Here is a 25166-nt window from a genome sequence, read left to right on the forward strand (position 1 = left end):
CACAGCAACCAATTTTTCAAATGATTTTATTGATCAGTTAACCAAATGTACCATCAGATGTACTACACAGGCCGAAGCGTGACAGATAGAACTGCAGTAGATGGGCCTCAGCCCTTCCACTGATACACAGAAACCAAGTCATTTTTTTTCTTAAATGTAAGAAAATTAGTAAGGCCTCCACACTGTTATCTAATTAAATATCTTTTAACATGTTATGAACACATTAATCCTTTATTTTTTCATATATTTTCTTTGCCAGTGGTTTGATAGTTTAGCCATAGCTTCTGACATAACATAAAAAACCTCACAGACTACTACTTGGCAACGTGTCTTCAGATCAACAGATGAAGATGACAACCACTGTCAGTACAAACAGAATAAAGCCTACATTAAAAGGCCATACAACAAACAAACAAAATAAACATATTACAAGTGCTTGGATCTTTTTTAGACACCCAACAGTTACAGTAGAGAAATGTGAGTCCAACTTAACGCATATCCTAACATATAACTACTGGAATTGGCAACATGTTGTGTCTCCTGTCGGTACTCCCACTCGATGCCAGAGAATGATCATGTCCTCTAAACTGATAACACCCAACATCTTAGTTAAAAGTGTCTCAAGCCTGGATCCTCCCAGTTCAGCATTTTCTGAGGGGCACGTTAACCTCTGGTAACAATCCAGTCTTATGTCTGTCCCCCTCCAAACTCCTGCCGAAGTCACGGCTGTCCATCAGACGTGAGGTATCCAAACAGCTACACGACTATTCTAAGCTTCTCCCTCACAGCAAAATTAGGTAGTCAGCCAGACTAAAGCTCTGCCTTTGACATTCCTTGGTCACTGCCACCGAAACAGTGCTGGATGGCTTAAAGCACTGCTACAGCAGGCTACCAGGCCAGGACACTATGGTCAGGGTGATTCTGCCACGGAGCTCCTTCAGAAGGCGAACCAGTGCTGTGTGTGTCATCCCCCAAGTACTCTTTCCATTCACCTCAAGCAGGATGTCCCCACACCTACACAGACAGAGAAATGGGAATTGAAAATGATCTTCTTTGACTTCTAAAACATTTTGCCCATGGGCAATTGTGGAAAAAAAGTGATATCCAACGAGCAGATACCTTATCCTGCCATCATTGTAAGCTGGTGTCCCCTCCACAATCGAGCGGATGAAAAAGGATTGATTGCAGTTGACCTCTTCCTGACCTCCAACAATACTGAAGCCCAGGCTGCCCGAAGTGCTCCGCCGCAGGACGATGTCTTTGCAGCAGTAGAGATGCCTGCATGAGCCAAGAGGGAGATTAATCACACTAATCTCTCAACGGCATCTTTAGATTACACATACTGTGCATCTATACTGAGCATGTGTGCTGTAGATAGAGTGCTGAAATGAGCCCCACTCTAAAGAGAAAGGCCTGGCTAACCTTTGAATGCAGGTGTGATTTGGACTTTGTATCAGTAGTGCACCAAATCACAGTCCAAAGCTAAATTTTCACTGTGACTTAGTGCTTGGTTTCTTTGCATCTCTGTTTCATCATACTTTATAAAACTAGGAGCAGCAGTTGTTTGTCGTTATCAGTACACAGCTGTCTTTCTAACACACCTTCTAAATTCATATGCTAAGAACATAGAGAAAGTTTAACTGATATCTTAGTGGTAAATATTTAAGCTGAAAGGTTAGTTTTAAAAGTATAATGAGCATTCCTTTCCCAGCTGGCTTTGTCAAAATTTCAGTTGGCACCAGCTGGCAGAGGTCACAAGGACCGGTGTGAGGGGTTTAATTTATACTGGCCTCAGAAAAAGCATACAATTGTACATGGAGATGATGCAAAGGCAGCAGTGGGTACTCTACCTGGGTAGCTGCAGCCATGACACCCACAGTGGGGAGTAATCGTCATTAGGCACCGGGCTCTTGATGCTGTCTGTAGGTGATGGCGTAAGACAAGGTGGGAATGTGCAATCTTGCACAAAGTCCTCTGGAGGACGCATCTCCAAAACCTTGAGCACAACAGGAGAGGAGGTGTTCTTCAAATTGGCCACGGCCTCACCTCGTGTTACCCCTGTCAAATCCATGCCATTCACATTTAACAAAATGTCACCTGCAGGGGAAGATATAGACAGCACAACTCAAGCTCTGCCTGGGGCTGATACCCTCATAACAGCTTAAAACAAGACGTGGGACACATCATCTGCCTATTTAATATTCATCAACCTCCACGCTAGAAGACAAAGAGATGGAAACTAAGCACCACCTGTGCTTTAAAAAGCCTCCTAGTGATGAAAGTGGTGCAAAGATAAATTGATAATCACAGAGTCCATCTTGCTAGTAAGCAGCTCAAAGGACACATTTGCCCTGTGAGGATATGCAAATACAAATTAACACTCCATTACAAAACGCAAACATGTTTCATAACCGTACAAAAGGAGGCAGCTGCTGCTGCTCTGTCCCTTATGAATACAATAATGTGCACCTTGAACCATGAATAGGACAACAGACTCAATTTACTTCTATTTTTATTAAGCCTTCATACTGTACTTCTTATCACCCATCTCAGCATTTCTCTCAATCCTCTCATAACCAGAGTTTAAGGCATTGAGATTGAGAGTAATGAAAGGCCTAATATGGTTCTATTTTAAGGTGAATATGCAGGAATCAGCATTTGGGGCTAAAAATCTTCCACTCTCCCTGCCTTCAGTAGCATTACAGGATTTTAAGGCTGCTGCTCTTCCATACAGCTATTGTGTGTCTCTTCATGTTTTGCTGGTTCGGTCTTGACGAATTTCATGTAGCAAAATAATTAGATACTTGACAAATTCTCTTCTGCATTGCAATTGGAGTTCAAGTCTCGAGCACTGCTATGCTAATGTTTGTTTGTGTTTTTGTTTAAATCTCTTAGAGCCAATTTGCGGAGCACTGAACCACAGCAGCACCAGAGTTTTCTGTTGCATGAATAACCTTCATAATGAAACATGAGCCTTAAATGTTCATCAATCACCCCATCTGTTCGTTACAAGTATTCATCACCAAACCCACATAAATACTGACAGAATTTTTATGCAATGAAACTCATGCTTAATCCACTATATGAGTAATTATTTGCACAGATTACAGACATCACATTTCTTCTGAAATACATGAGTAATATTCTAATGATTACATAATTAGATGACAACTAATTTTACCTTTGCGTATGGAGCCCTCTTGTCCCACCACTCCATCAGGGTCCACATTTGTAACGTAGATGGGGAGGTCCCACCCTCGGCTGGACATGCCGCCCGCCACTGTCATACCCAGAGAGTCATGCGGCTCCTTATTTAGACTTACTGTCTTCTCATAACATGCAGGCTTTTGACAAGAGTCCTTTACAGGAGACAGAAAGCAGACAGACAAATAGTTGAAGTAAAGAGTTTTTTGTAAAGTGACTGATTTTAAAAACAACCAAGGTTGTTTTTTATTCCTTCCCCTAATATCCCGTTTTCTTTTCCAACTGTGATGTTAATGGACATACCACACATTCAGAACTGATGCTGTCACTGTGGTGTTTTGAGTGTCCGCATGCACCGTCACTCCAAACATAATAATGACTTACACCAAGGGCATCTTAAATAAATTATATAATGTAATTAGATTTAGATGTAGTGCATTTGCATAATAATGAGGAGCGTTTTCTGTGAGACTTGCAATAATGGTAGAAGTCACATGAATGCCACCCACGCTGGGTTATGGGAACAAGAGCCCAATAACATAGACACAGTTAAAAGCTGATTGATGAATGACCTCGTCAGCATAATTGGTTAATGTATAATATATGGTGGTTATTATGGTAGAACATTAGGCAGCTCAAGTGCCTCCTCAGTCTTTGTCCATGTTGAATGCAGAGATTCATACACAGAGTCGTGATGTGTTATTTGATGTTTTGAACGAGGCATTGCATGGGATAAAGTGAATGAGGTTTTATTCATAGCAAGTGTGTGAGTCATATGAGGCAGAGTTGAATACTAATGAATAACACATGGACACACTGAGGTTGGTGGGATGTAGCTTGTCCTGCTTTGCTAATGTGCCACATTCACACGTTTTAGCTGCACTCACAACAAGAGATCACTTGACTGACCTTATGGCATGACAGTGCGAAAACTGAACACATTACCTGGCTTTCATATTAAAGCACTGTCAATTCTGTCTGTTTTTTCCCAGATTATTTGATGGCTTTTGATGAACAATAATGCTGTGTAATGAGCAGAGTTTGTTACCTCCCAGCACAGCGAGCTCACATAAGATATTTTGTCATCTCTGTTCTTTATGCTTAGCCAAGCAGCTAGCTATTTCGTGTGGTGATTAAAGAACAACCACCTGGAGTTCAAAAGAAGGATTTCTTCTGTGGCATGCCAGTTATTTTTACCAGGTTTGTTTTAGGCAAAATGCTGGATAGTTGTTAAATAGACTGGCTTATCAGTATGTACACAACTTAAAGAAGAATTTAGAAGCTGGTGCAATCAGTGTGACATGACCCACTGGTTAGTGGGCAATGTGCAATCTTGAAGCTTCTGGTTGAGCATTTTGCTCAATCCCATCTTGGTGTTTTTAAACCTGATGTGACAAGTAAAGCCTGAATAAGTAGCTTACAGACACTGCATACAGTGTTAACCTAAAGAACATCCTGATTTATCAACATTTTTTACACTACTGGAGTAATAAAACAAAAAGACTTGAAACTAGCACTTAAGATGTTAAACTTACCAGGAATGTATTTAGTGAGGTCATAGAACAAATGAGGTCATTTTCCTGTAAACTTCTATGCATTCGGATGAAAGTGAGGATATGGCCCCTGATGGCCGCATAATGAAGCAGAGTATTGTACTTCTCATGTCTTGGAATATGTCTTGGCCAAACCACACGAATCCCTACTATTATAAATTAAATCACTCAGGTATAACATATAAGCTGACACTGGGAAAAATATTACGATTCAGTTAATATTGTGCTGTCCTAACTGGACTATTACTGGTTTGTCAACACTGCCCTAGACCACTGAACAATGTCCCCAAAACTAAAGATTCATGAAGCAGCATTATCTCGCTAGATGTCACCTTTGGTTTGACAATGAATAATTTCTTATCAGTCACTTCTCAAGCAGCCGCATTAAAGATATAATCAAAGATATATAAAAATATATGCATTTACATGTTTTGATCCCGGTGACATTGAAAGAGGAGGAACTCTCCACAAGATACTGTACTGTATATGCAAAATATCCCCAAAGTAGAGATCTGTAAGGAAGTTTGTGATTATAGTGATTAAATATTGTGGCAAAGACAAAAAGTATCGCAAACTTGCATTTTTTTTGTGCCAATTACATTCAAATTTGAAATCAGACAAATTCTACTTATAGCAGGAAGCCAAAACAATTGCCTCTTAAAAATCAAAGGGAATTGATCAACCTGAAATTATACCATGAATTTTCACCTTGGCTCTGTCGTAGAGCAAGATAAATTGCTATGTTCAAAAAAACAGTAAAGGTTGGGATGTCTTCTTTGTGGTGAAAAAAATAGGAGATCGATGGGGGTGCAACACAAAACAGCTTTCCTGCTGTACTGCTTGAATGACATACTCAGCTTTGACTGGAGAATAATACCTCCATGGATCATTTGCACCTGAAAGCGAATATTTATCACGGGAAGGGGAGTCGGGGGAACAAAGCTCCTCTGTGTATCAGTACCGTCCTTGTCTCTTGTGTGTGTATATATATGTGTCTGTATGAGCTTCTCACCAGCAGTGTTTGCTCTAGATCCACAGGGGAATATGGTGGGGGACCATCCATGCCCCACGGATCTTCTTGTATGAGGTCTGGAGTGGGCAGGCAGATCTGACGAGACACTATGAAATGGACGCGCTCTTCACTTGCCTAAAAAACAACCACAGAAAAATTTGACATGTGTTGCAGTTAAATGGGGAAATTAATTTTATTCTGAGTGAAATTTTCTGGATAGCTAATCTTCACTGCCACTTTGTCGTAACTCTTAGAACTATACTCCAGGCTGACCTACACGCATTCACACATATGCAAGCATACAGCCACACAGACTGGCTGGATACATCCCTCTCCCCATGCTCTCATTCCTTGGAGAGTTCCACGGGTCTTTCTAGCAAAGAGCTGAGTCCTGAATTAGCCAGTCCAGCTCATTATTGCCTTAATTGAACTAATTTAATTTCTATCCTGGCAGTTCTTAATCTCCGACAGAAAGTGCCTACTCTGAGAGGCCATCTTGGCTCCACAGAGACCCAGTAGAGCCAGTCAAACAACCCAGACAGGAACTTGGAGCCCAGAGACCCTGCACAGTCAGCCGCAGACACACTGCAATTAACCACTATTAACCAAAAACACACCATCGTTGACTGGCATCAACCAGGATACAGAGGCAGCCACATGGCCCAGTCCATCAGGGAGTAACCACAATTAAATACTATTAACTGCACTGAATGCAGACACAACAGCACAGCACAACACAATTAGCCTGAATCACCACAATTATCTTTAATACCTCAGGGACTCACATTAAGATCACAACACAGTTGTTTATGGTCTGTAACAACATGAAGGTGAATTTGTCACAACTGTGAACTTTCTATGTAATGCTAATGCATGCAGTCTTTCCTTGACTTGCTAACAGACCTGAATGAGTAGAGCAGCGTGCTCTGGTGCGCCATAACGTAGATCGTGCCCGTTGATGGCAAGCACGCGGTCACCAATGCACAGTTGCCCATCACGTGCAGCTAGTCCACCCTCCAGCAGGTGAAAGATATACACTCCATGCTCCTCTGGCCGCCTCACGAGCTTAATGCCCAGCTGTTCCTCTGGAGCACTTTTGTTCAGGACCACATGGATGCTATCATCTCTCAAGGGATGATGGGGTAGGCCGTGTGATGGGTGGCCCCCAGTGATGTGGCCATGTGGGTGGCCATGCGAATGCGAACGGTAGCGATGCCGCTGTTCTCTGAGCACGGTTAGCCGGAGGAGTTGGCACGGCTGTTTGAGGGTGGTCACAGCAAAGCAGTGGGGCACGTTGCTAATGTCAATGCCGTTTACCTGAAGGACAAGCGGAAATGTAATTTCACGGAGGACTTTTTTATCACTTCCAGCTGCTTTGTTAAACTCACTATACCTTGAGGATCATGTCCCCGGGAAGCAAGCGTCCATCCCGAGCAATGACACCTTCTCTGTAGATATCCTGGATTAGAATGCGAACTAAAGGGGTTTCATTGCCACCGACGATGCTAATGGCCAGTGGCTCTGAGGGATCCACCCGCGTGATCTTAATACTGGTAACTTCACCATCAGGGATCAGGTGATGGAGCTGAGGAAGAGCCACCACTGGGGAAGAAGGAAAAGGCTGTGTTAAGTTCTATTGTACAAAGATCAACAGCCAAAAAGACCCAGCCAAATAAAACAAGAGAGGAAATGGGAGAAAAGGAGAGCGCTGAGAAGGAAAAGACAAACACATCTAGGGAGATGGAGGTATACCGTAGTGTAGAGGTTCAGCAGTGGAGCCAGCTGTCTCTACTCCCTAAGGTTACTAAAACAAACTTGTAGAAGTCAAGAGGGAAAATTTGCTTGGCTGATTATCCTCTGTGATGTTTGTATCATTAGTCACATACATCTGTAGCAAGTATGCTTGGGAAAACCCTCAATTTCACATTTCCACAAAGTTATTACTAGGGTGGGGATGTAAGAAAAGTTGTAATACACACTAAATTTGTACACAGTCCAACTACTTTGATTCACAACAGATTTGTTCCCCTTGTTTTCACCTCAGTACTTGATCATCTGCAAAAAATAAAGGATTCGAGTATAATGCAGACCTCATTATGAGCCTCAGCATTTTTAATGAAAGAGTATGTCTCTTCTAGTTTTATGTCATTCTTTTGTGCAATCCTCCCACATACCCACTGTTGAATTTGTTGAATTTTACTAAATGGCAGAATGATTCATTCTGAACAGGACCATGTGGAAATGGGTGGGGGACATTATCTTGGCTGACAGCCTTGGCCAAAGTCTTTAAGAAGTTGAGTTTTTCATTTCATTTCTTATTCCTAAATGCACTGTTTCCCCTCGTATCTCTGTCTCTGTAGCCTCAGACACTTGTTCCACACTTCGCTGCACTTTTTCCAATACAAAGTCAATATTTTGTCTTTTTTGCAGCAGATTGCTTCAAGGGTGGAGAGCACATTAAGAGAGACTCACAGCCGTTATGTAATCCTCCTTTCTCTCCATCATTCACCTTTCAACCTCTGTCTTGCTTCATCTTGTCACATACTTTTTTTACCCACCCCAATGGGACTGTATGATGTGTTTGCTTATTTATTTGTTTTCATTTTATTTTACTCTGCATCCACTCTTCCTTACATTTCTCCAGGATGGAACTACGTCTACTTCACTTTTGCATCCTTCCCGTCTATCTTTGTCTCTCAGTGGCAGGCAATGAATATTTAATCTTTTCTCTCAGCCCCGTCAGTGATGGCCTCTGAGAATAATCTACTCCCAGATCATTCGTCATCCTTCATTCTTACGCAATCCCACGTTCCTTCGTCCAATCACACTGCAATTCTGCTTTAACGTTATACTCTATGGTTGGCTATATTTCCACCACAAGTGCCAGTCTGTAGAGATTACATTAAATATCACTACGGCACATTTTTTTTTACTGCATACATACATCTTATGGTTCTACCACGTCTAGAACACTGCTTTCCCAGGTGAATATATCATCAAGTTGGTAAGGAATGACAGGATATGGTAGAGTTGAATAGAAGGATGAGATAAAAAAGAAGAACAGGTAGTGGAGACAGAAGTAGGAACATCATCTGCTTTATCTTCAGCGACCTCTGGCCATCCCATCCCTCAGGCTACCATTCTCCCATGATCTGTCTGCACAAGCTTATGCAATCTACAGCTGAATTATTAAAGAAACATATACTACTGTTACACTGTGGGACCCAGCTGTGTCACCCTCCATATAAAGCTGAGGAAACAAGTATTCAGGGAAACACAGAAACACAGATATAAAGGTTTTAATCCATACCTTCCTGTGGCACACTGGAATTTCTGGCATTGTCTCTTTCCTCAGATGTCTCATTGCTAACAGCGTTGCCACTCTTAGTCCTCCTCAAGACGCTGAAGGCCCTGTTCAACCTTCTGAAGGAGCGACTCCTCACTGAAGAGCGATCAAAATTTCTGACTGCAGGGGTGAAAGAGAGGCACTTTAAAGATGACCTCACCCTCAACATGCCCCAGACATGTCTGAATCTCACTCACAGCCAATGGAAAGCTTTCTCAGAGCTGCACCAAAGACATTAAGCAATCTGTGATCCTGTTGCAATTACCTGTATAATGCAGGAAGACCTGTTTGAATAATACCCATAACCCTTAAATCTCTAAAGGATCTAAACAGTGCAAAGTGATATTACTAAAGAAGAGTGTCCAGTTTTGTTAGGGTTTTGGATTAGCTTCCCTTTTTTTGTGAAATGAACATAAGAATTACATTGTTCAAAGCACTGTGTATTGATCAGCACAGTGCTTTTCTGTGTTGTATCACTAGTTGTGTTTTTGACTCTTTCTAAAGTGAGCTTAACATTCCACCTTGCATACAAATGGTGGGTTAGCTTTGGAAGCCTCAATCCCTAACTCTGATTCAACACTGGATTAGGGGGACTGTGCTTGATATTTAAGGAACTTTTTGAAGCTTCCACACGCACTTCAAACTTGCAGCATGGAGGTTAGCATTCAGAAACTGAAATTTATTTTTGTAGTACAAACAATTAATGGAATTTCTTATATGAACCAAGTGGAATGTCATGGTTGTCCTGTAAAAGAGACCGTCTCTTCCTTCTACATTTCAGTGTGTCCATTTGGTATTTTTATTTCCGCTGTGGTCAGAGTGCATGCCTTATCAATGAGTTTCGAGAGACCACAAACTGCCTCTCAGGCTGAACAATGCTTTTTTTTCTTTTTTTTGCACTGTTAAAATAGAGAGCTCAAAAAGAAAAAACGCATTCCAGCTGCAAATTTCACCATATTCAGGTAATGTGTGAGTCGAGGCTTTAAGAAAATACTACTACTCCCCCAAAGAAACAATGATATTAGCAAATAAAATACTGATACTCAAGTCAAGGTACCTCTTGTTATGAATCCAAGTGTAGCATATTAGAAACTGGAAGCAATACATTAATTAATCGTGCTTATATTTGTTTACAAGTAAAATTTTGGGGAAAACACTGAGGCCCCATTAATCTTTTTACTTTTTCTTATATAACAGAAAACTTTTCTTTTCCCTCTTTGGGCTATGTTTTTGTTTTTTTTTGGCAAGTTTTAAAAAGTTCAAATCTTTTGAAATGCGTTCAGCTGATAGTCCTTTAATTAATAAACCAAATCCGTGCACAGTAAAGTTACATGGTTGCGTAACAACAGTAGTGGACTCTAGCGACTGGTACCAAAAGAGACCCTCCCAGAGAGGCTCTTGTCTGTACTTGTACTTTGCTTTTTAGGCTACAGGAGCTTCCATTGAAGACAGAAGCCCCAGCCCGGCTGCTCGGAGCACGGGACAGCAAGCTTCTGCAGTGCCCCTCCCTCCCTCTGCAGGCCCATGGAGATGTGAAGGCTCCTGACAGCCACATTATTCTTTAAAAGCGCGAGCCGCTTCTGGAGCTGACAGCTTGTTCAGCAGTAGTGGTGCTCGTGGTGGTGGCGGAGGGTGCTCAGTTGACCAGACCTAAAGTGCTGGTGCAGCGTCATTTGGTTTCCCCACTGCCTATGCGCTTACTTTAGCAGAGCAATGGACGGGCAGATAGGAACACTCGTGACTGCTTCCTGGTTTCACAGGTGGGAGAAATGAGGGAAGAGCTGCGATCACGTCATTGGGCATTAACACACACTTGCACAGGCTATATTTAACCTACCTCTCCTTCCATTTCTCCTTGACTGCATAATGTGCCTGCATCTCGGTGACTTTGTCTCTATGTGTTTCTCTGCTTTTTTCCACAGAGAGATTTTATAGATTGGTGAAACTGGTGTTATGTGTCATGTCATTTGCGGGTGTAAATATATGTATGAATACAGATCTTTGGTGCTTGGTTTTGACTGCAGACCGTGTAACTGTCACTGGAGATCTCTGTACTCTGTTGGTTTTCAGTCTGTCACTATGGCAAACAGACACCTTTTTAGCTCTTTCTCTTGCCAGATAACGTCATATGGCATTGAACATGAGCACACACAAACATCTATTCGCCCACTCACACTCACTCTTCTTTGTGCTACTCCGAGCAGCCAGGCTAGTCGTGCTGCCTGACTGACTATTATCCTCCATGCTGGGGTCAAAGGCAGGGTTGACCAGACCAGGTTCATCTGACAGGAGGGCCACAGCAGCAGAAGTGGGGCCATCATTGGGCAGGGTGGCAATGGTGAGTTCTGAGGTGCTGTCAGTGCATTCGCCCTCCTGCGAGCGTCGCTTTCTGTCTGCTGAGAGCCCATAGTGAGAGGCTCCTTTACACCTACACACACGAAAAACAAAATGTCAGTAGCAAACTCAAATTACAAAGTGGCTGCAATTATTACTAGACGTGTTCATAAATTGATGACATTGATGATGTTTTAAAACATGCTCCAACTCCCTAATAAACTGAATTCTGAAGCAGTCAGAGTGAAAGTCAACACATTTGCGTTAGCAGCCAATGAAAAGGTCAGACTCTCAAGACAAATGCAAGCAGATTTCAGCATGTCCTCCACCCTCAGGCTTTATTCATGCCGACCTATATCTTCTGCTCGGGGATGGCCTCACACAAAGGCTGCTTATCTGACCTTAACACTCAGACAGCACCTCTCTGAGATACCACACAGGCTGTACAATAAACCACAACAACATATGGTAAGGGAAGATACATTTTCTAGTGCTCGCATTTAGAATTCATCTGTCACGCCATCTGAGGTTGGTCTAAAAATTTCATACTTACTCTCACAAAAAGAAAAAAAAATATAAAAAGAGTTTTTGTACCATCTTTGTGACAGTATGTGCAATCACATGTAGGTTGGGTTTTCTGCTTTGAGTGTGAGCGTCCCTGACAGATGATTGAATACAAATGCAAGAAAGAGAGCGGGTAACTGACACAACATGTGAATATAAAACAGAAGTCGTTTGATAGTTGTTTTTCTCAAAAACAAATCTAATTCCTAAGTTCCAGCTGTCAACAATACAGCCGCAACACATTTCCACAGTCTGTCATACATAGACACACATACAATTATACACACATAATGCTACAAGCCACGAAAGGCTTTTCACACTGACAATATTAAATTGGGAATGTTTGTGTGCGAATTAAAGATATCCCTACAGAGCATGGTATTCCATTGCTGCAGAATTTTCTTCCATCTGAAAGTCATAAAGGCTTTGAGCTGATGCTTCATCAGACGCAGGAATAACTCTGGCTTGTCTCTCCGGCTGTCTCTGTGGAGCCATCAGCACAAACATTAACTGGGTTTTAATGAGCTGGATCAAACCCAGGCTTTGCTTCAACAGTAGCTCAGAAAAACAAGAGAAGCAGCACCCATTCTCCTGTGCTGTGGTCTGACAGGTAGGATATTAAACCAAAAAGGAGATGTAAATGAAAGCAAAGTACAATCGTGGGCATCATAGCAGTTACAAAAAGAAACTAGATTACTCACTGAGCCAGGTAAGCCATCAGCCCCTTAAGGGCACCACATCACTGGAAGTGGTATTTTGTCTCTATAATAAATATGTCTCAGTGGGGCATGCTGCTTTCTGTTCATATTTGGCAAGGAAAATAACTGAATCCTGAAGTAGATTCTACTTCCGAGCTGTAGTCAGGTACAACATTACACAAAGCTGAAATGCCCATTGATCTTCTTCTGACCTCAGAAACGTGCTACTGCGTTACGTCGCATGTGTTTGCCTGTGTGTGGGCTGTGCCACGGTGTTATTCTTGTTCATTCAGTTAGTAAATTGAACGCTATCAAGCATGTCCATTCAGCAACATACCACTTAACTGAGTGAAGTGGCTGAATAGAGTAATATTGCAATCAAGAGGAGAGGAGAGGGCAGCTCTGCAGTCTTGAGGGGCAGAAGCTTTCCTCACGTCACTCACTGTCAATTAGAAAACTTAAATCTAAATTCAGCTTGTGCACACTGCTCTGAAAGCAGAAACTCCCCACCTGTGCACGAATATACATGGAAACAATACATATATGCACATGGTACAAAGTGAACCTTTCTCTTAAATGCAACACAGAAACTGAAAATTGCAAAACAACTTGTGAACATAAGTGACAATTTTAGATGTCCTATCATTGTCACCTGATTATATAAACAGATTAGTATTTCTAAGACTCCAGAGTCCAGAAGCTCTTGTGAGATATTATGTGTTGCAAATAACCATGGAAAACCTTCTGGCCTTTATATTTTTACTGGCACCATTGAAGGGCAAAGCCATGCAGCACTAATCAGAGTGAGGAGAGCATTAGTCATCCTCCTGTATGTTAGTATTGCTTTAAAGACGGCATTGCTGGATTGACAGTTGATCAGTGGCTAATTTATTATTCAGATGGTGCTGGTTGAAATATCCCTTACCATAAGAAAACATTGCTAGGATCAGTGGTGAACTGACCAGTGTAACCATTTACATACTGTACTGAAGTACAACTTTTATGTATTTGTACTTTATGTATTTCTATCCTATGATATTGGTAGTTTCTTATTCGATTCCACTGTATTCTGGAGGCAAATCTTGTACTTTAAACTCCGCTAGATGAATTTCATGGCCATAGTTATCATTAAATGCAAATTTAGATTAGAAATATAAAATATAATCACACTTGCAAATGATACAATATTATTATAGATTAAGCTACTCAGCAGTATATAAAGTAATTACGGTTACTTCCAGCTGAAGCATTAACCTTACATGAATTAATGAATGAGTGATCCAGGAATTTAATGAACCCTATATAACAGTGAAATTGGACATTTTGCATTACCAATAACTATGCTTTGATATTAATTAAATGGTATTTTGACTTTTCCTTTGAACTTTTTAATACTGTAGCATTACTGCTTTTTGTTTTGAGAGATCTCAGATATTCTTTTCAACAGTGTACAAAACAGCTTAATCAAAAATGTTTTTAGATTTTAACGCAGTACAACTTTTCCTGTAATGCTATTTGTATTAAGGCACTGGGCGCTGGACAACAGCCTGAAAATCGTGCTCGATATTTTCTAAGCCAATTTGCAACACTGGATTTATTCCTGATAGAATTTTCTGGCTTCCCATGGTTCCCTCTTAACTACTTCTTGGTCCCCTGTCTGCCATCACACAGAAAAAATAAATACATCCTGGAATCACTCAGCCTGCAAAAAAGACGGGGTTGTTTGGATGCAAGAATCAGTATCATGGCGTTAGATTCTCAGTTAACATCGATGCATCATGCATTAGTCATACAGAAAACTACTTAAAAGGATGAAAGAAGAAGACTTTTAGTTAGGCCTTAATTTTCGTAATATTATAGTAGGTATGTTAATGCAGCTCTGGCTATTTCTGTAAAACAATGTCCTTTTTTATTTCAAGTGTTTCTGACTTACATGTGTGACTGCTTTTCTCCACACACCCACACACTGATTTCACAGGTATTGTACTGTGTATAAGTAGTGGTCATGGCGAATATATGGAGTTCAATACTTAGACAACATTCTCCTGTTTTAGCATGAGTAGTGGAAAACGGAAAACCAAAGTCAGCCTGTGGAAACGTGCAAATACTATTGAATACGGGTTCATTCAGTTTTTACAGACCACCCAAAACTTGGAAAAAATGTCAGAAAAAAATTAACGAATGCCGTCTACACACCAGCTTTGAATGTGTGCGTTGCCAACAGATCACCTAAGATCTCGAAGGCTTCATTTCTTGCGCTGTGATGGGTCTCAGATAAAGACGTGACAGAAATATATCGAGACCCCTTACACTTTGAAACTTATAGGCGTCATAATACAAAGTCTGTGAGATAGCAGCATAGCGCTATTGTTTAGTTCAGGACCAGTTTATTAAAGGCTTTGTCTTCTGTTAATTAAAACCTCCTCTCTTTTCTTTAGGGAATAGGAGTTGCCTTAAAACCATAGCCGTATCTCTGCTGCTTAGAGTTTTAATGTCTGTCTTTTAATGCTAAGTCCAGAATCTGCACTACATGAGGTTGAAGGCAGGGAAGCATGATAGAAAGCCCTTGTCTCTCTCACCAGGGTGGTCCTGCAACCTTAGAGCCAAAGAAAATGAGCCAATTAAGTCTGTACACTGGAGAGGTGAAGTGCTTGCATATCCACAGAGAAATACACAAACAGCATACACTTCTCTTTATTTCCATTTTTTTTTTTTTTTACATAATATCATGAAACATATCCTTTTATTTTAAAAATGGGACTTTGAGTGCTTATGCAAAGCTGTTTTTCAGCATCATGTTTCAGGAGATGATCACTCAGCTTAGAGGATGCTCATTAGCACTGCAGTATACTTGTCCTGGTCAGCCTCAGTTATCACATCATCTCTCTAAACCCCAGGATCTGTGACAAGATAAAGAGCGAAGACACCAAAATACCTTAGCGCTCAGCCCCTCCTGCTCCCTTTTACGCAACTACCCTCCCCTCCTTTTTCCCGAACTCTTTCCAGAGCAATAACAATTACCCATGATGCTTTCGGAGACACGCTGATCGTGCCCAAGCGCCCTGGCTGTTCATGTGATGTGAAATAAACACCAGCTCACAACTCATCAAAGCCCTTGAGATTCTCCAATCCTCTTTAGGGGTGAGTGGATTATCCTTTCTAACCCAAATACTCTCTCCGCTCCCTGACTGCCACGGACAGTCATGTTGGGCCACAGTCCGCATACAACGCAAATTACCTCTGATAAGGTGACAATTCCAGGTCAGACAGTCAGCTACAGCAACTGGGCTCAGCGCATACTTTCAAATGTAGGTAACAGATTATAATGATACATGCAGTTTGGAATCTAAAGCACTGTTTAAACACAAACTCACACTTTAAGTCTGTGGTGACACAGCCTCTGTTGACCTGCCTGTGAACTACAGTTTGACTGGCGTTGCATGACTAATGTGCCTTTCTTCTAATTCTTTTATTAATGTTAAGTGCAGCGGCAGGTAGTTGTTCTTGATGAGTGCTGGCTCCTATTGCCAACTTTCAGATGGGTTTGAAAATATAACGAAGACATATAACGTGTGAGAACCCAGGAGAAATAAGCAGACGCTACACTGTGAGCCCGGAAGTAGACTGCACATGTGTGCGTATGTATATGTGTGTACAGAAGGTTTTACTGTGATATGTAAACAGTATATATACAGTTTCATAGTCATTTTATGGCTTAAAATGCTCCTGTCTGCCACACTGTAAACACAAAAATAACCAAATGATTGCACAAAAAGGCAAAAGCAATATTTGTTTTTGCTGTTTTGCGCCATTGGTATGTAAGGTATGTGCTCAAGAATGTTTGGCCACCCTCCTTATTGCGCTGGTCAAGTGGATCTATTAGGCTCTTTTCCCACTCCATAATTTTAGTCTTGGACTTCACTGACACTTCACTGTCTGAAACAAGCCATATTAGCTCCTTTCTCCCTCAATTCTAATTGGCTGCTTCTGGTAAAGAGGAGGTTTGAGGCTGAAGAGGTAGGTGGGGCTTCTGTATTTGAAAACAGAATTGTGGATGTGGATGGGATGATGTTAGTTTTATCTGCTCTCTTTGACATTATGCAGGTATATATATATATATATATATATATATATATATATTAAAAACAGAGCATTTAGGGCAGTCCAAAACCTGAGCTTTAAACCCTGGCCGTGTTCAGTAAGAACATTCATCACTGTAACAGTATGTATGTGCCAAAAAATAAGGATTCAAAATTATAATCAGAAAATCAATCATGGAAATCCAGCAATTATGCATAGACTCTGGGCTTGGTGTACATCCAATCTAGCTGATAGAGGGAGTGAAAGCTGTCTATCTCTAACAGCTCTTGGCTGAGTCCCAAGCATAACTTGTTTTAGAACAGTCTGAGCTAAAATAAAAACACAAGGCTCTGGGGAAGCACCTGTGGTCACAACACACATAGACACACAAAAAACGGCTGCACAAGAATGCTAGCGCAGTATCAGTAGGAGTGGCCGCCAGTAATTGAATTTGTGTTGATAAAACCTTGATGCAGAGTTGCTTCCTTGATTAGTGTAGTGAATCAATCACACATAAGGTGTGCATGCCAGATACATAAAGTTTGATTTGGGGGGAATGGACAGAGTGATGCATAGATGCATAGATCAAGTGAAGAGAGAGTGACATAAAGACAGAGTAATCCAGTTAATGATGAACTAGAAGAGTATTAATCAGAGGATGTGCTGGTGTGTTGATTGGATCCGCCTGCTGTGAGGGGTAATCCCATCTGCCGCATGAGGAGGGGATGAGGCCAAACCTAGAAGGGGCCGCGTCTCCCGTGTGAGGACAGTTGGGATAAGCTTGTTTCTAAAGACGGATCTGCTAAATTGAAGTAGGAGGTGAGCTTCTGTTGGGCGTGACTTCTTACCGCATTTAAAGATAAGTGGGTGTTGAAAACAAAAGGGAACGCATACAGTAACCGATAAATCCCGTCTTTCTGTTTGAACTGTCTATTGTGCTCCTGTGCAGTGAGCAGTGGCTCCGCAGGTTTGGCAAGCTTAATGCATCTGAGCGTTCACAAGCGCAGATGAGAAGCCAGCACAGTGTCAGTCGAGTCAGCCTGTTACAACAGCCCGAACTCTGAGTCATGGTTTTTGACCAAATCAATATGTGTGATTATCAGTCGAGCCACGACCCCATGATCAGGCTTGAAGAATATTTATGCAGCATTTACTGTGTCAGTGTCTGGTTTCAACCAGGAGAGCAATCACATACTCTTTTTGTCAACACAGAAGAAGAGTTAAAGTAGTACTAAAACTGATTTATTCTCTGCTGTGTGTGGCTGAGCTGGATCTCAGCTTACTAACAGTGTTGGTCAAGTTACTTGAAAAAAGTAATCAGTAACTAATTACTGATTACTCCCCCCAAAAAGTAATCCCGTTACTTTACTGATTACTTATTTTCAAAAGTAATTAATTACTTAGTTACTTAGTTACTTTTTAAAAACACGATTTACAACCTGAAGAGGTGATAAAGTGATAGATCTTTCAGCCCAATTCTACTTTTTCTACATAATCCATCATACAAAATGTAATCAAATGGAAAAGTCTCTTTTTTTAACTTGTTTTATCAGTTTTAATCTTTTAACTTTATGCATCAAGCAAAACATTTAATTATATGCAACATTCTCTGACTTGAATAAATTAGTTTAACATTTAAACCTATTTTCTGCACATTCCAGCACATAAAATAAAATATTTTTTGTGTTTTCACTCACTCTTTCAAATAGATGCAAGTAAAACACAGCAGAAAATAAATAAAGTCAAAGACTCAGCGGTCCTTTTGCTCTATTTTCACCTGTAAAGCAGGAGCAGGGTAGGCGGAGGGTTACCCTGGTGTAGGTGTGCTGCGGTCAGTTGAAGAATCCGTGCGAGTGTCTCTGTGAGTTTCCCATCACGTCGTAGCTACTCGGTGCTTGCTCGGAAGTTTAGGGGTTTTTTTCGCTGTAAAAAGAAGTTTTCTTCCCACGCACGATGGACGCTAATGTTTTTGTCACTTTTTATGGAATCAAACTCAAAGTAAGGTCAGTACTTCCACGCTTTAAACGCTGCACGCTCATACTCTCTCCCGCACTCGATATATTATCCATTGTTGATCTGCACACAGCTGCTGTCACCAACGTCGCACTTGCTTACGTCACTGTCATGAGACATTCTCGCAAAAAAAAAATCACGGTTTTAGTAACGCAGTAACGCAGCGTTCCTACGGGAAAGTAACGGTAATCTAATTACCGATTTTGCAATAGTAATCCCTTACTTTACTCGTTACTTGAAAAAAGTAATCAGATTACAGTAACGCGTTACAAGTAACAAGTAACGCGTTACTGCCCATCTCTGCTTACTAATACACCTTACGTATGTCCAGCTCAACTGTGGCTGTTTTCCAGTGCTGCAGTCAAGCACGATGTGTACGTTGATGTGTCGACAACTCTAACTGTAATCCCCTCCACGCTACGCTGAACTGCATAATCATAGAGAATCCCCACCAGGCTGCTGTCCCACATTGCCTTTGGCACCTTTTAGCCTATATTTTTCACTCTATGCCATCCTAGCCCTTGGCAGTGTCCTGGTTTCTCTACCTCCACGTGCCATGGTACAACAGCCTGAAACACAGCCAGCACTGGTCAGCCCAACCAAAAGCCCTGACACTTAGTAGGCGACGTTCACGTGAGAGATTAACTCTACGCTGCTCTCCTCTCTGCTGTCAGTTACACTCTGTTAGATGCGTGCTCTGCAGTCTGCTCATATGGAACGCCTCCTGCAGATAAGCTGCTGCAGACAGGACGATGCAGAAAGCATTTCATGTCATACACGTCATGCATCAAAACCCATCAACAGCAGCAAAACTTTGAGTCAGTCATAAGCAAAGGTTAACTTATACTAATCTTTGTAATACACCTAACTTCTATCATGTAGCTAAGAAAGAAGGGCATCTGAATTAAAAAATATTAGACGTTTAAATTTACTTAAAGTCTCTCCTAATGAAACACCACGGTAAGACTCATCTTCAAACCTTTCTGCATGCTGACAGTACCAGACACACCTGAGAGGAAAGCTCTGCTGAAGTAAACACACTGATCTGCTACTCACTGCTGTTCATGAATAAATGAATACACACACCTGTTCTTTTGTGACTGTGTATTTACACATGCATGGCGTGCACTTCAATTATACAACATCAAATGCGTCTTTGGTGTGTTGATTAGTCCATATTTGTTTTATGTGAACAGTAATGTGCAATTTTAGATTAATGCATTAGTCTGAATTGCTTCAGTGTGTCCTCTGCATGTGTCCTTGCCCCATGTCTCCTTGCATGTTTAATTGTGTTGCTTCTGTAGACTTTGCCCACCTTTGCATATAAATGCTTGCATGGTTGATTCACTGAATTTGCTTCATAAACTAGAATCCCATGCAAAGAAATAATTAAACTGATTTAATTTTTGGAAAGCTGTGCAACTTCAAGAGGTGGTAAGCATGACTTTTATCTTTTGGCTTCACTCCCACTGGCCTTCACTGTATCACTTGTATCTGCCTTGCTAGATACAATGAGACAGGGGGAGCTGCATGACTACAGAACAAAGATTAATATTTAATCCAAACAAAATTCTAATTAGTGAAGCCTGCCCCACACTAGGTTCAGACATGCGGCTAAAGGGGGCATGGAATGGCATGGCGCGCTGCCTCTGACTCGAGGTGGACCTGGTACAAACAAATGACTGGTATTGTTCAGATCCAAAGAGTGAGCGGCGGCTGGGTGTCTAAGCCTGTTAGGATGCGTTCATGCTGAAGTCGTCTGGAGCAATAGGAGTGCGTATTGCTCGTTGTGATCAAACACCTCCGAGATGAGGTCTGAAAAGACGGAAGCTAAGCTAATCATAGTGTTTAAGACATCTCAGCTCAAGCCCAGAAATGAACACAGATTAATCATTAATGCTCTACAGCACGACACTGTGATGATCAGGGGATGCCACGTGTGCTGGGGGAGGGAATACGCAAGATCCAATGACTGGTGTGTGTGTGTGTGTATGTGTGCACTGTTATGATGTGGGCAGTAAATATCACACCCGGTTGCTGTGTTGCGTGTACCAGCGTGGTGTTTGTATTGGCTGTTGATGACATAATACAATGGCAGTAAACCTATTAAGAGTTTCATCACAGAGACATTAACTCTGCACTTGCAATGTTGGTTACACTTACTCCCTGTGTATAGCAAGTATAGTGTGTAAACAAGCCTGTACAAGCATACTGATGTGTAAATAAGACAGATTATAACCATTCTCGCTTTTCTCACACCATACAAACTCACTGAAGCAATCGCACACACACAGAATGACATCTGTAAGCGAAAGAACAGACTGAGAAAGACGAGTGGAGAGAGGGTGTAGGCTGAGGCGGTAGTCGCACAACGGGAGCTGGAGGCTGCTGCTGTCAACAGTATGGATAAAGACAAATGGTGTTCCACTGCTCACTAGCCAGGCAGAAAAACACCACGTCCGCGATTGTCTGCTTCTAGTTACTCTCTCTGTCATGTCATAATCAGCAAAAGCTCTACTGTCACCGGTACAGAGACACGCTCCAACACATGCTGTCAATATTTCTCACTTAGTGAGTGTCCGAGAGAAATCATATGATTTTATTTACAAACAAGCACTCGCTGAAAGGACCTGCATACTGTGCCTGCTGGGTACCATCACCATGGCAGCCGTATGTATAGCCAGATGGAAGGCAGGCACAGGAAGTGACCTTATACCCTCCTGTCTCCTCTCATCTCCCCTCTACTCTTTTCTGTGCTCTGCATGGTTCATCCACTCTATTCTTCTTACATCCTCAACCACTTCTTTCTGTGTATAATTAAATCAGTTTGACCTATCTAATATAATAAATCTGTTTTACTTGATTTGCAGTATTTACAGTGTATCACCCTTCTTTTCTCTCCTCTTTGGCATCCATTGCTGCCCAACACGGGCTCTTGCTGTCTGCAGGAGCTAAAGCCCCACTCAGTGCAGAGAGCGCATACAATGAAATGAGGGGATTTGCGAGGCGGTCCATTGTTCCATGTGTTCATGCAATATAATGGGACATTTCCGACAGACTGGAGAGAAGAGCAATTGCTGAGCTCCGGGATCACAGAGCTTTGAGTTCACACGGAGCTAGTGAATGTAGTCAATGCTTACTCCCACACAAAGAGAGACCGAGGAGCCAAGAAGGAAGACAGTGTGACGTACAGTAAATGTATTAAATGTTAGATTATCCATCAATGTCAATTTGCAAGCAAAAAATAAAAGTATTTGCAACTTTGCTCTGGTCTAAATGACTTAGATCAAACTATTGGCCAAACAAAACAAGCACTACTAGGACATTACATCATATGACTAATATTAACTAGAAGTGTATTCTGCAGATCAGGTTATAATGAACACAGAAATGTTGACACAGATGTTTCCATGTGCATTAGTTCTGATATAATGTTTGATGCAGAATTAATTAGAAGGAAATGTGCAGCAACAGGTGCATTATTATGTTATGTTGTTTCCAACACAGACAGATTTCTCAATTTGTTCAGTATAACAAAATGAATGTGTGTATAAGTGAATGTGTAGTTTATTTTCAGTAGATGCAAACGGAGAGTAGCCAGATATGAAATTTTAATGTGGTGAAAGTCTGTTCCACAAATAAACACAGAGTAGTTACAACCGTCCGAGAGCCCATACAGGCTGTACACACACAGTGTTTGTGTGTGTAAAAAATACTCGCTTGTGTGTCCAAATACTGTATTGCTCCAGTCAATACAGTAGTGACACACTAACACACATGCTACTAAAGAGAATGAGATAAAGGCAGAGATGCCATGCTGCAGTGCCGCTCTGTAGCATCCCAACCGTCCTGGACAGCATAAAGCACAACCTGCTGGCTCTGCTGCGTTTTAGCGCCACAGCAACCAGTGACCAAAGCATCAGGAAGCAACTGACTGGTTGTTTTCACAACAAAGAAGAACACCCTGACTCTTCAAGCGATGATCCGAATGTCAACATTGGAAGTAATATACAAATATGCATTAACGCTCTGAATGCAGACACAAAGAAATGGGTTTTAAAAGTAAACAAAATGCACGATTACACATAACAGCTGCGCTGATGGAGGGATAGGATGGGTAGATGTTGATGAAGAGGATGCAGGAGGAGGCTGAGTGTTGTACTCACAGTTCTGAATAGAGGATGTGCAGGTTGCCCAAATTGTCTGTGTAGTTGGCCGGACTGAGCCAGGGCAAAACTAGCAGCAACAGAGCCTTCATGATCAATGCTCTGCTCCTTTTCCTCTCTTTTCTTCCCTGTTTCCTCCTTTCTGAACTATAGCTCTCTCCTCTCCTGTTCCCCCCTCCTCCCCCTCCTCCTCCTCCACCTCCAATTCTCCGAACCTGGCCGTGCTGACCTACCCCTCCTCGCCTGTCTTTCTTCTCAAGGGGCGCTCTCAGATTTGAATTAATCCTCGACTTCCTTCCTTCTAGCCTCTCTTTCCCCCTTTTGTTTTCCCTTCTCTACTTATGTCTGTGTGAGTTTCTTCCTCTGCCTCAGGCTGGTTGCCTGGTCATCTCAGCTGCAGAGGCAAACGGGCCAGTTGCCAGAGGTTGAAGACGTAGTGGAGGAAGAAGAAGCAGCAGAAGCAGGTGCAGAGAAGTCCCGTTGGTGCACAAGAGGAAGATGTAAAAGTACAAGAAGAACAGGAAGAAGACCCTTGCAAAGGTGGCACATTTGGAATACAATTTGAGATGTACGGCCCCTTAATCTGCTCTGGGCACTGGCGAGTTGTAAGAGGATTTGTGCTCGTATGCGTGTGTGTGCATGTCAGTCTCCCTCTGTGTGTGCGTATGTGTGCGCGTGTGTGTATGTCAGAGAGAACAGCGCAGGCTGTGACTTATACTGCAGCAGAAACCACTGAGGTGGGGGGGATGGAGCAGACCAAAAAAGAGACAGCAGGGGGGGAGAGGTACCAGGTGCGCTGTGATTGGCTCTACCCTCTTCACATGCGTACTCTCACGTACACTCCCATACATACATACCCACAAGTACAATCTCTGCATTCACCTCCCCCCTGCCTGCACATACATTCACCCGTGAAGGGGAGGATAGAGAGTATGTTGCCTTCCAAAACCCTCGCCCCTCCTCTCTAACGATGGACTAATCCCAGTGCAGCAGATTGGTCTGATCGCTCAAAAGAATCTGCCTACATGTGTGGAAACAAAAAAGACAGAGCATGACCAAAACACACCGGCAAATCAATATTCTCTGCACGGGTGGAGCCTTGTTATCCTGAGTGACATGAATGAGAAATATGGGCGAAAAAGGAGAAGATTTAGAATAAGTCTTTACTGACACACTGTCCATTTTCATTCATTCATTCCATATTAATTCAATTTTGCAATGTACAAGAGCTGGTAAATGGAAGGGGAAAGGTAATTCATAATAACAAAGGATGAATCCATTCACCAAGACTTCTCCACCTGTTTAGATTGATTGTGGAGAAGCTGTGGGAAACATGGCTGGAGGAGAGCTGTGTGCTGACAAACTGTATTAGGTGTTGGTGACAGCAGCCAGCATTAACTATTGTGATTTGATTTTAAATATGAGTAAGATATATTTAATCTGCTAACTGCACTGATGGTGTTTGGGGTATGCATGGGGCTTCTTTCATCCTCTTCTATCTTTTCATTCATTTGTAGTAAACAGAGTGCAATGGAAGTGAATATGAAATGCAGGAGGACATCTGATCTATTTTTATTCCGTTCTATCAAATCTCACCCTCAGTCGCGTTTCCGTCAGTTTATAATTCATTTATTACTCAAAGTAGAGCAATCAAGCCATATTCTATTCATGTAGTCCAAAATTACAAGTCTGCCTTTGCTTTCTGTTTTCTATTTTGCGCTTATATTTTCCACCCTTATCCGATTTTCATAGTGTTGAGCTACACTCAAAAAACACACTTGTAAATTGTGGTGTAAATACCCTGTCTGGATGAATTTCTCATGGATGGAGGCAGTATAGTTACCGGCTGAATTTTTTCCTCAATGCGTTTGTGCATCTGTGTGTTAATGCATGCATGCATGCAAACTGAGGCATAAGTTGTCCGGCAATATTTGAACAGTACGCACAGCAACAAGACCACAGGGCACGGAGGAAATGGAAAAGTAATTGGATTGTGACAGGATGCAGTTTGTGAACAGAAGCCAGTCTGCCCCACAGGACTCATTTCATTCTCTTGCACATTAACTTGGAGTCACAAAAGAGGCATCATAACATACACATAAACACATACTCCAACCACATTATTACTTTTCATTTCTCACTCACAGCAGCCAATCCATCATACTGACACAAAGTCATAATCTTTAAAAGTTTTTA

General features: G+C 41.8%; 1 protein-coding gene across 6 annotated transcripts in view; it reads right to left on the minus strand.

Annotated features, from left to right (window-relative positions):
- Nucleotides 1-9: 9 nt before the first annotated feature.
- lnx1 (ligand of numb-protein X 1) overlaps nt 10-25166 on the minus strand; it is a 35273-nt gene continuing 10116 nt past the window's right edge. For 2 of the 6 annotated variants that reach the window (XM_080878679.1, XM_080878674.1), the window contains 9 exons: nt 11290-11543; nt 9080-9235; nt 7163-7371; nt 6673-7086; nt 5770-5904; nt 3182-3359; nt 1851-2097; nt 1120-1278; nt 10-1014 (listed from right to left, as the gene is read on the minus strand). In XM_080878679.1, the coding sequence (XP_080734805.1) occupies nt 879-1014; nt 1120-1278; nt 1851-2097; nt 3182-3359; nt 5770-5904; nt 6673-7086; nt 7163-7371; nt 9080-9235; nt 11290-11543 (1888 nt within the window). In that variant the 3' untranslated portion in view covers nt 10-878. Of the gene's footprint in view, nt 1015-1119; nt 1279-1850; nt 2098-3181; nt 3360-5769; nt 5905-6672; nt 7087-7162; nt 7372-9079; nt 9236-11289; nt 11544-22970; nt 23100-25166 lie in introns of those variants that run through there. The other 4 variants (XM_080878678.1, XM_080878677.1, XM_080878675.1 and 1 more) reach the window with 4 other exon arrangements.

This window comes from Rhamphochromis sp. 'chilingali', assembly GCF_963969265.1.
Source record: "Rhamphochromis sp. 'chilingali' genome assembly, chromosome: 3".
Lineage (NCBI taxonomy): Eukaryota > Metazoa > Chordata > Actinopteri > Cichliformes > Cichlidae > Rhamphochromis > Rhamphochromis sp. 'chilingali'.